At 43.4% G+C, this 12067-nt stretch overlaps 1 protein-coding gene across 3 annotated transcripts in view; it reads right to left on the reverse strand.

Annotated features, from left to right (window-relative positions):
• Positions 1 to 12067, reverse strand: part of RNFT2 (ring finger protein, transmembrane 2) — a 75610-nt gene that overhangs the window by 37388 nt on the left and 26155 nt on the right. For all 3 annotated transcript variants that reach the window (XM_043989061.1, XM_043989070.1, XM_043989078.1), the window contains 2 exons: positions 10310 to 10410; positions 7826 to 7979 (listed from right to left, as the gene is read on the reverse strand). In XM_043989061.1, coding sequence (XP_043844996.1) covers positions 7826 to 7979; positions 10310 to 10410 — 255 coding nt within the window. The remainder of the gene's footprint in view (positions 1 to 7825; positions 7980 to 10309; positions 10411 to 12067) is intronic.

Consider the following 12067-nt stretch of genomic DNA (forward strand, 5'->3'; position numbering starts at 1 on the left):
TTGTTGAAGTACAAATAAAATAGGTCTGTGAACAAGTCACTCTCTGATTATTCTTTTTGTTGCTATTGTTGTTGTTTCTGATTATTCTTTTTGGTTTTGGTTGGGTTTTTTTTGTTTGTTTGTTTGGTTTTTTGTGAGGCAATTGGGGTTAAGTGACTTGCAAAGGGTCACACAGCTAGTAAGTATTAAGTGTCTGAGACCAGATTTGAACTCAGGTACTCATGACTCCAGGGCCGGTGCTCTATCCACTGTGCCACCTAGCTGCCCCACCCCGATTATTCTTTAATGTTTCTTTTTCTATAGACTATTTCATAGGGGTATACAATACAGTTTTTTGGTAACTGAATAAAAGTATTGTGCTAGAGGTTTCCACACTATGGGCTCCCTGAAAATGTCCTTGGGACAACTCCAGGAACAAGATGTGGAAGACTCTGCATTTCACCAGGTCCCCACAGAGTTCTTATTTCTTCTCTCTCTTCTTACTAACAAAAATGATCGTTATTATTACAGTTGTCATAATATAACTGTTCCTCTGGTTGTTATTAGCCCCTCACATCTCTATGGCACATCACGGCTTACCAAGTACTTTCCTTACAACTGCCCTTTGAGGTTGCTCTTGCAATGATCAATTATGATCACTCCCATTTTACATATAGGGAAACTGAGAGGGCAAGGGCGCCCCTCTCTGGTGGGAGGAGGGAGGAGGGAGGAGGGAGGAGGCAAGGCAGGTCACATCAGGCAAGGCGTTCCAAGAAGTCATCTTGGAAACTTGGCTCTCTGCCCCAGAATCTGCTTCTCTCACTTACTCTGTGAGAATTACTTACTCTCTTAGAATTCAGGGTGCTCTCTGGAGACATGAGATTATAGAATCATGGACCTTTGAGCTAGAAGGGACCTGAGAGGGTATCCGGTTTAATACCCTAATTTTACACATATGGAAACTGAGTCCCCCTGAGGAAAAGTCGCATAGCTGCAGAGACAACTGTGTGAGACACATTTAGAGCGCTTGGCTCTGGAGGCAGGAAGATATGAGTTTAAATCTAGCCTTAGACACATCCTAACTGTATGACCTTGGGCAAGTCATTTAAGTTGTTTGCCTCAATTTCTTCAACTGTAAAATGGAGCTAATAACAGCACCTATCTCCCAGGGTTGTTGTGAAAATCAAATGAGATAATTTTGGGAAAGTACTTAGCTCAATGTCTGGCCCATAGCAGGTGTTATATAAATGCTGCCTTCTATTACTATTATCGTTGTTGTTACTCTGCTGTTTCTTGATGTTAACTGGTAACTGGCAGAACTGGGTTGTCTGATTCTAAACCAACCACAGCTTCCCTTGCAACCCACTGCCTCAAAGTTCAGCTAATTTGGCAATTTATCAAGAAATTCCAACAAAAAAGCCTTTTGGTTCAACCAAGGGCTATAAATTGTGACTTTTTATGAATTTTATATTGGCTTACTTTATTTTTTTGTTTGTTTTATGTTCAATTTCTTTCTTTAGATTCATCTTTTATATGAATTTTATTGGCTATTGATTTATCAGCTATTTATTGATATATCTGTTATTTATATCCCACTTATAAATAAATATTTATTTGCTATCCACACCGCCCCCCCCCCCCAAGCCCTTCCCCTCCAGTAGAACATAAGCCCCTTGAGGGTAGAGAAGGATTCCTTTTTGTTGTTCTGAACCCAGGACCTCCCACAATGCCTGACACACAGTAGGTGCTTAACAGATATTTGTTGAATGAATAAATGAATGACCAGAGATCTAAACCAAAGCAAATCCCTTATGTTGACAATTAACCTAGCTAATGTGTGAGAGTAATCAGTGATTACTTCAGGCTTAGGGCCAAGTCACACCTATTCTCTTGTCAGCTAGAACAAATCCTACACTTCCAGTGTTGGCTGCGTGACCCTGGGCAAGTCACTTCAGTTTCCTCACCTGTAAAATGAGGGGGTTGGACTCAGTAGCCTCTAAGGCCCCTTCCAGCCCTGAATCTATGATCCCATGACCAGCAACCTTCAGATTCTATAAGGAAGCAGCACCTGTGTCTTCTTTAGTTCATTCACTTCTATCCTAACTTCCAGCTTCTAGTCTCTATATATGGGATTAGAAGGGGATTATTAATAGATCACACATTTATTAAGTTACCTACTATGTGCCTATACCAGTACTCTGAGGTGTTTTCCTGAGCTAAACTGCCAAGCATTCAGACTCTACTGCAGAGAGGAGAACTGCCACAGGCTGGCCCATCGTTCCAATGCCTAATCTTTACTTGCCTAAAAGACTTCTACAGAGAGCTCATACAACGCAAGTGTTCACAGGAAGGTCAGATGTGATATGAGGACACTCTCAAGGTCTCTCTGAAAAACGCTGGAATCAATTGTGAGACATGGAAGACACTGACCCAGTACCGCCCAGTATGGAGTACCAGCATCAAAGAAAGTGCCATGCTCTCTGAGTGAAGCGGAATTGCAGGAGCCCAAAAGAAACATGAGATGTGCAAATTTAGAGAGATCTCTACCCCAGTTGTTCATATGGATTACTTGCATGCGACCCATGGTAGAGCCTTGTGTCGGTCTGATCAGGCACAGTTAGAACCACTCACTGTACCTTGGCCTTAACATAGTGATTTTGGTCTTTGAGAACAAAGGGTGACAACCAACCAACCAACCATATGCTGGGCATTGTGCTAAGCCCTAGTGATACAAATACAAGCAAAAATAAATATAGTTCCCGACTTCAAGGAAAAGCAAAATGTAAAGGGAACCTGGGAATCAGGAAGATAGTGGAAAGGGAGGGCACCTGTGGGGTGGTGGGGAATGAGCTGACACAGAGGTGGTGGAGATAAGGGAGAAGGAACTGAAATTCTCAATCCCCGACTTTGTGTTTTTCTGTGGCATTTTGGTTTTGTTTTGTCTCTCTAGCTTATAATTTATTTGGGGCTATTTCCTGGTATCAATTTCATTCAGAACCTGATACTCAGGACCATCCCCAAAGGGGTGCGGGGACCCAGTGTAAATCACTGTATCCTGCCAATGTCTTGTTCAAATGATCATCAAGAGAAGCAGTTAGGCACCAGCCCTAGGATCAGGAGGACCTGAGTTCAAATCTGGGCTCAAACACTTAGATGTGTGACCCTGGGCAAGTCACCTAACCCCAATTGTCTCCGAAAAAAAAAATTTTAGAAAATGAAGTGATCATCAACAGCATCTTTTATCAATGGAATAGAAAGTGACATATTCTTCTTGGCCCTCAGGGGCAGGACTATAACCTGTGGCTGAAAGTTCCAAGGGAGGAGATTTGGGCTTAACATAAAGGTGGGGGAAATTCCTAAAAAGTGGGATGGGCTGTCTTGGTGGCTGGTAAGTTGCCTATTCCTGAGAGTGTTTCAGTGGCAGATGGGTATAGACAATATTGGTCAGATAAATGATTCACAGTAAAAGTACCACAAATTTGGAAAGGAAATTAAGGAATCACAGAATCCAAGTTTTGGAAGGGACCAGTGGTACACTAGTAAATGTTTAACAACCTGCATTCTAAAAAACACAAAACAAACTTTTAAATTTAATCCACATTTTTAACATTTTCTTCACCAATTTTTTAAGTCTCGATAATCATGCAGCAGATAGAAAGTTGGGCCTGGAGTCAAATGCAGCCTCAGACATTTACTAGCTGTATGACCCAGGGCTAAGTCACAACATCAGTTTGCCTCAGTTTCTTCATCTGTAAAATGCGGATAATAATAGTGCTTACCTCCCAGGGTAGAATCAAATAAGATAATAATCATTAAGCACTTAGCTCAATGCCTGGCACATAGTAAATGCAACATTAATTTAGTCGTTTTTCAGTCATGTCCAACTCTTTGTGTCCCCATTTGGGGTTTCCTTGGTAAAGAGACCATATAAAGATGATATAAATATTAGCTATTAATACTAATAAAGCAAACTCTGACTTGTAGCGTTTGTTTATTTTTGAGATGTAAAAACATGGTGAATTTAATAGTGAGTTCTCAGGGGGCAGCTAGGTGGTGCAGTGGATAAAGCACCGGCCTTGGATTCAGGAGGACCTGAGTTCAAATCCAGTCTCAAACACTTAACACTTACTAGCTATGTGACTATGGGCAAGTTACTTAACCCCAATTGTTTCACCAAAAAAAAAAAATAGTGAGTTCTCAGGAGGTGGCTCCAGCACACTCCTGGAAAGGACCATCACTGGCGACCTGATCCAACCCACGCTCAAGAGGAATTCCCAGTTTTTTATACCACAAGCCCAAATGTGCCTCTTTATAACTTCCATCCACCATTCCTGTCTCTGTCTTCAGGGGCCACACAGAACACAGCTAGTCCCCTTTCTATATGATCACTCTTCTAAAACTGGAAGCCAGCTGTCATGTACTCTCTTGGGGGCCCACTCCCTTCAGTCTATGCTCAAATGACATCCACTGGAGGCCCTGCACCCTCCTGACTGCCCACCTCTGGACATTCTCCCCGATGTCAATACCCTTCTTAAGCTGAAACACCAAGAACTGGATGCAGGACACAAGAGGAGGCCTAAGGAGGGCAGAGGACAAAGGGAAGGTGACCTGTCTGTTTCTGGAAGCTCAGATCCATGTATTGTAGCCCAAGACTGCAGTAGCTTTTTTGGGCTGTGATGTCACACTGATGACTCTTATTAACCTTGCAGTCTGTTATCCTCCTCCCAATCTTTCTTAAACAAACAAACTTTATTATCATCTTAAACTGGGGAAATTGATTTTTTGTATGCAAGTGAAAAATTTTCCCCTACTGAGTTGATTAGATTCAGCACAATGACCTCTTCAAATAGAAATCATCTGGCCACATATAAACTTAGAAAACCACAAATTAACGTTATCTACATTGTATTGTATTTGTATTTATTTTGTTGAACATTTCCCAATTACATTTTAATCTGGTTCCCTAGCACACAGGCCTTTTGAGGGCAGCTTGTGCAAGAAATTCTACATCTCTGTTCTAGACAAGAAGATGGTGGCATTTGTTGTTGTCCAGCCATCAGCTAAGAATGGTTTATATATATATATATAAATATATATATATATATATATATATATTTTGGTGAAGCAATTGGGGTTAAGTGACTTGCCCAGAGTCACACAGCTAGTAAGTGTCAAGTGTCTGAGGCCGCATTTGAACTCAGGTCCTCATGACTCCAGGGCCGGTGCTCTATCCACTGTGCCACCTAGCTGCCCTGGTTTTTATATTTTTAATACAAATTTATTGTATTTAATTTATTATTGTTGCTGTTGTTATTTATTGTATTTTGAGGGGCAGTTAGGTAGCAGAACAGAGTACCAGGCCTGGAGTCAAGAAGACTCATCTTCCTGCATACAAATGTGTCTTCAGAGACTTAAAAGCTGTGTGATCCTGGGCAAGTCACTTTACTCTCTTTGCCTCAGTTCCCTTATCTGTAAAATGACCTGGAGAAGGAAATGACAAACCACTCCAGTACCTTTGCCAAGAAAATCCCAAATGGGGTTGAAAGACATGACTGGACAACAAAATTACCGTTATTAAAAATGCAAAAACCATTCTAAGAATGGTTTTTGCATTTTTTTGGGGGGGGGGGCAGGGCAATGGGGGTTAAGTGACTTTCCCAGGGTCACACAGCTAGTAAGTGTAAAGTGTCTGAGGCTAGATTTGAACTCAGGTACTCCTGAATCCAGGGCCAGTGCTCTATCCACTGCGCCACCTAGCTGCCCCTTATTTTTTGCATTTTTAAATAAAGTTTCATTGCATTTAAAAACACAAAAACAATTTTTAAGCTCACAGGCCTGTGGGCAGGATTTGTCCCACTGGCTGTAGTTCTGACTTCTGTTCCAAGCTGCCAAGATTCAGGGGGCTTAGAGGTCTAGATTCTTTCAGTGTATTCACTATCTCTTCAAGTTTTGTGTCACCTACAACTCAGATGAGCTTACCATCCATGCCTTTATCCAAGACATTAAATGTTAAATATCCCAGGTCCAAGCCCAGATTCCTGGGGCACTACACTGAAGACCTCTGGCCATTTGGCATTTACAACTATGTTCTGAGTCCAGCCATCCAATTAGGTCTTTATCTATTTATTTTAATTTTTTTATTTTGGGGGCAATGGGGGTTAAGTGACTTGCCCAGGGTCACACAGCTAGAAAGTGTCAAATGTCTGAGGCTGGATTTGAACTCATGTCCTCCTGACTGCAGAGCTGGTGCTCTCTATCCACTGCACCACTGAGCTGCCCCTTTATTTATCTAATTATATATCATCTAGCCTACATCTCTCCATCCTTTCCACAAGAGGAACGTGAAATATTTTATCTAAAGCTTTGCTAAAATTCAAGTCATCTGTAGCAATAGTGTTCCCCTCATCTACTAGATCTGGAACCCCATTAAGGTGAGTCTGGCACCATCTGTTCCTGACGAAAGTCAGGCTGGCAATGTTCATTCACTGCTTTCCTTTCTCAATGTCCATTAACCAACTCTTTAATGATACCTTCGAGGTATCATTAAGTTCACTGGCCTACAGTTTGTAGACTCTGTTCTCTTCCTTTTTTTTTTTTTTTTTAGTGAGGCAATTGGGGTTAAGTGACTTGCCCAGGGTCACACAGCTAGTGAGTGTTAAGTGTCTGAGGCTGGATTTGAACTCAGGTACTCCTGACTCCAGGGCCGGCGCTCTATCCACTGCGCCACCTAGCTGCCCCGTTCTCTTCTTTAAAAAAAAAAAAAAACAGCATGGTTTTTGCCCTCTGTCAACTTCATGGCACCTCTCCTTTCTTCCATGATATTTCGCTATCACTGATAGAAGCTCAGCAATCACATCTGCCAACTTCCTCTAGGGTCATCTAGTTCTCATGCTACCAGTGAGGAAACCAAGGCCCACAGCTGAAGCAATGTTCCCAAGGTCAAACACTAAGTGCCAGAGCTGGGATTTGAACCCATTGCCTCAGATTCTAAATCTACATCTCTTTCCACTGCCTCCTGCTCTTTTCTCTGGGGAGGGACAAAATGCAGTGACTTCGTGATCCATTCTTTTTTTTGGGGGGGGTGGGGGGCAATGGGGGTTAAGTGACTTGCCCAAGGTCACACAGCTAGTAAGTGTCAAGTGTCTGAGGCCAGATTTGAACTCAGGAACTCCTGAATCCAGGGCCGGTGCTTTATTCACTTTATCCACCTAGCCGCCCCACGATCCTTTCTAACTGTAAGATTCTAAGCTGTTGGGAAAAGCAGTCAGTGGGGCAAAATGGTACCAGGTACTCTGGGTCTGTTTCCTCATGTAGGTTAGACCAGATGATCTCAAAGGAACCTTTTGGCTCTGGGAGTCTACGCTCTGTGTTTTAACATTCTCTCTTTGAAAATACTTTCTCGCTCTGACATTTTATGCTCTAAGGCCTCTCCCAGCTTTGATAAACTCTGTTCTAAGGCCCCTCCCAGCTCTGACATCCCCTGTTCTGAGACCTCTCCCAGCCCTGACATCCCCTGTTCTAAGGCCCCTCCCAGCCCTAACATTCCCTGTTCTAAGGGCCCTCCCAGCTCTGACATCCCCTGTTCTAAGCCACCCCCACCCCAGCCTTGACATTCTGTGATTCTATGACAATAGAGAGTTGAAGGACATTAGGTAGGAAGAGTAGGGGGCTTTATGTATCAATATTCCATGGTGTATAGTGTTTGCACTCCATACACTGACAATAGTGATGATCACTGCTAGCTGCTCTTCAATTGTTAGATCCCTCACTCCCAAGGCCCAAAGCTGTCACCCTGACACACCTCACTTTAGGGGACCTGTCCCTGACCACGAAAGCAGCTCCTTACCTTGGACTTGACAGCCAGGATGATCTTGGGCAGGGCCACGATGAGACACTTGAGTGCGATGGTGATGTATTTCAGCATGAAGTCTGCAATTCCCACAATCCAAAGCAGGTCAAAGAAATCCAGGCTGTCCAGGTTGGGCTTCAGGAAGATGAGGCTGGTGGGGAGGACGCAGAGAGTTATGTTTCCTTATTCTTTGTATCGACCCAGGGCTGAGGCTCGAATTCCTTGCTGGCCTCACTCCCTGAGCCAAGGCAACTAGGCAAGTCACAGGGCTGATGGTCTCCCCTCACACCCCATTCTGCTCAGGTTGGTCACAAAACTAAGGCAAATAAGGTTAAGTGACTTGTCCAGGTTCACACAGCTAGGAAGTATCTGAGATCGAATTTGAACTCAGATGGTCCTAACTCCAGGCCCTGTGCTTTATGCACTATGGTGCCCCCTAGTGGCTCTAAGCTGTATAAATATTAATTACTATTGTTATGAATCCACTCCAACAAAGTCATGGATTCCTAAAGCATGATAATAACAATGAAAACAGCTAATTGCTAGCATTTTAAGGTTTGCCAAGCTCTTTACATGTTTTAACTCACTTGAAAGTCTGTACTAGGAATATGCCATGGGTAAGTCCCCAGCCCCAAGCCCTAGGCACCAGCAGTGATCCCATCACCATCATAATGGGCTCCCAAGTCCCAAGACTAGGGGTGGATGGGAAATAACACTGACTTCCTTGGAGTCAAGGACTTGAGTTCAATTTTCCTCCCCCCCCCCCCAGTCCTTATGACCAGTGTGACCTTGGTTAGGTCACTATGCTGAACTGAGTCCTGTCAGTTCTAGAGCTGGGACCCTCTGATCCTTTCCTTCTGTTTATAACAGTAAAGTGGGCATAGGATTAGAAGGTTTGGGATTTCACTGGCATAGGGAGATCCCAGGTGAGGAAACTATGCAGACCAGCATAGTTTTCTGGAATTGTTTCGAGCCCTAACATGTAGCTAGCTGGGTAGCGCAGTGGATAGAGCAACAGTCCTGGAGCTGGGAAGATCTGAATTCAAACGTCTGAACATTTGCTAACTGTGTGACCCTGTACAAGTCACTTAACTACTGCCTACCTCAGTTTCCCCAACTGCAAACTGGGGATAATGGCATCTATCTCCCAGGTTTGATGTGAGGATCAAATGAGATAATATTTGTAAAGTGCTTAGCCAGTGTCTGGCACACAGTAAGTGCTTGATAAATGCTTGTTTTCTTCCATCTTTCTTTACCTAAGGTCAGCTACCAGAGGCTGGTCTTGACCTCAGGTCTTCCTGGTCATTCCATCTGTTATACAAGTTGGTACTTTGTCTTTTTCACATATGGGGCAGGTAGGGGGCACCACAGTGCTTAGAGTGCCAGGCCTGGAGTTAGCAAGACTCTTTTTTTTTTTTTTGGTGAGGCAATGGGGGTTAAGTGACTTGCCCAGGGTTACACAGCTAGTAAGTGTCAAGTGTCTAAGACCGGATTTGAACCCAGTTCCTCCTGATTCCAGGGCCAGTGCTCTATCCACTGTACCACCTAGCTGCCCCCTAGCAAGACTCTTCTTAATGAGTTCAAATCTGATCTCAGACACTTAATAGCTGTGTGATCCCAGGCAAGTCACTTCACCCTGTCTGCCTCAGTTTCCTTATCTGTAAAATGAGCTGGAGAAGGAAGTGGCAAATCACTCCAGTATCTTTGCCAGGAAAACTCCATATAGGATCACAGAGAGTCAGAAATGACCAAAACAACTTAAAACAACAATTTATCTAGAGTACACTTACTCATCTCTGCCTCTAAGAAATTTGTCTTCCATCAAGTCTCAGCTCAGACACTCAGGTGCTTCCTCCTCTGTGAAGCTTCCCTTAATCTTTATTGCCCCTGCCCCTCCTAGGGTCTAGTGTTCACCCCCTCCCTAATCACCCCTAAACTCTACTTGCTCTCTGTCTCTGTCTCTCTCTTTCTCTGTCTCTGTCTCTTTCTGTCTCTCTGTCTGTCTCTGTCTGTCTGTCTCTATTTCTCTCTCTGTTTCTCTTTCTCTGTCTCTGTCTGTCTCTTTCTGTCTGTCTGTCTGTCTCTGTCTCTCTGTCTCTCTCTCATTAGAGCGAGCAAGGCCTGTTTCAGTCTTTGTACTTGAAACTCCAGAGCCTAGCACAGTTCCTGGTATACAGGCAGTGATTAATAAATGCTTGGTGACTGGATGATATTGTATCCTCCCAGTAGAATGAAAGCAGCTGGAGGGCAGGAGATATTTCACGTTTGTTTCTGTATCCCCAGCACCTCCCACAGTTTCTGGCACGTAGCAGATAATTAAGAAATGCCTGTCGATTGAATGATTCCCCGGCACAAGGTAGGAGCAGAATCATTTACTACTGCATGCTACTGAACAAGCTTGAAGGCTTCTGCTCTGGCCCCAGTGTCCATGTTCTCTGCCCTCCCGTTTAAGCCCAGGGGAGTCCAGTAGTTTGTACTCACCTGTTGTAGAGCTGTTGGGAGTTAAATGTGTACAGTACATATAGGGTATTCCCCACCAGGAAGGCCAAAATCCAGAAGATGACCAAGACTGATCTCTTTTCCTGAAGACAAACCAAGAGACAGAAAGGAAGGAAACAAACACTTATGAAGCACCTACTGTGTGTCAAGCACTGTGCTAAGTGCTTTCCAAAGATTATCTTATTTGATCTTCACAACAACCCTCGGAGGAACAACCCTGTAAGATGGGGAAACGGAGGCACAAAGAGAAAAGAAGGAGGGATTTATTAAACAATTACCACGTGCCAGACCCTGTGCTAAATGCTTTGCAAAGATTATCTCATTTGATCTTCACAACCACTCTGGGAGGTGGGTGCTACTATAATTCCCATTTTACAATTGAGGAAACCAAGGTAGACAGAGATTAAGCGACTTGTTCTGAGGTTGGATTTGAAGTCAGGTTTTCCTGATTCCAGGCCCAGTGTGACAGGTCTAGAGAAGAATCTTCAATTTCTTGGGGGGGGGGCAATGAGGGTTAAGTGACTTGCCCAGGGTCACACAGCTAGTAAGTGTCGAGTGTCTGAGGCCAGATTTGAACTCAAATCCTTCTGAATCCAGGGCCAGTGCTTTATCCATTGCACCACCTAGCTGTCCCCAGAATCTTCAATTTAGAAGAAAAAGGGGAGGGAAAGCAATGGGGGCCTTTTCTTATATTTATTCTGGCTATACTCATAGGTGTACACATTGTCTCCCTGATAGTACATATGCTTCCTGAGGGCAGGAAGAGTTCCTGTTGTTATTAAGTCATTTTTCAGTCATGTCCAATTCTTTGTGACCCTCTTTGGGGTTTTCTCGGCAATGATACTGGAACGGTTTACCATTTCCTCCTCTAGCTCTTTTTATAGATGAGGAAAACTGAGGCAAACAGGATTAAGTGACTTGCCCAGGGTCACACAACTAATAAATGTTTGAGGTCAAATTTGAACTCACGAAGAGGTGTCATCCTCACTCCAGGGCCAGCTCTCTACGAACTGTGCTACCTAAGCTGCTCCACCACAGAGTCTAGCACGTAGTTAGTTCTGACTAAATGCCTATAGACGGATTCTTTCCCTTTTCTAAGAACAAACCATTTGGGAAATAGCTTGGTATCATGTAAAGATCTTTCAGTTAGAAGATGCGGGTTGAAATCTTGCCTTTGACACTCAGTGCTGGGCCTAGAGATAGGAAGACCTGAGTTCAAATCCTGCCTCAAACACTAACTAGCTGTATGACTCTGGACAAAGAAGGCACTTAACCTTTCTCCACCTCAGTTTCCCCATCTATAAAGAGGGATAACAATAGCACACACCTCCCAGGGTTGTTGTGAGGATCAAATGACATAACATTTCTACAATGCTTTGTTAGCCTTAGAGTACCCTGAAAATGCTAGCTTTTCATATTAGTATCATCCTATGATACCTTGGAGGGCATTTGACTAAATTGGGTCTATTTCCTTATCCACATGTAAAGAATATGTCATTTCTTCCATACATGGAATTTGCAGTGAGAACAAAGGACAGCGTTCATGTAAGAGGGTATTTTTTTTTTACAAGGAACTAAGAAGGATGACAGATTATAACTTGTCTATAACTTTGTAAGTCCCCCTTTGCTTTGTCCATAGTCAAACAAATAGTAGGTGTCAATGGCAGTATTCAAACCCTAAGTCTTTCTGACACCAATACTTACCTGGCATGAATTCAGGACATGCCACTCTCCTATTAG

The sequence above is a fragment of the Dromiciops gliroides genome, chromosome 1, assembly GCF_019393635.1.
Source record: "Dromiciops gliroides isolate mDroGli1 chromosome 1, mDroGli1.pri, whole genome shotgun sequence".
Classification (NCBI taxonomy): Eukaryota; Metazoa; Chordata; class Mammalia; order Microbiotheria; family Microbiotheriidae; genus Dromiciops; species Dromiciops gliroides.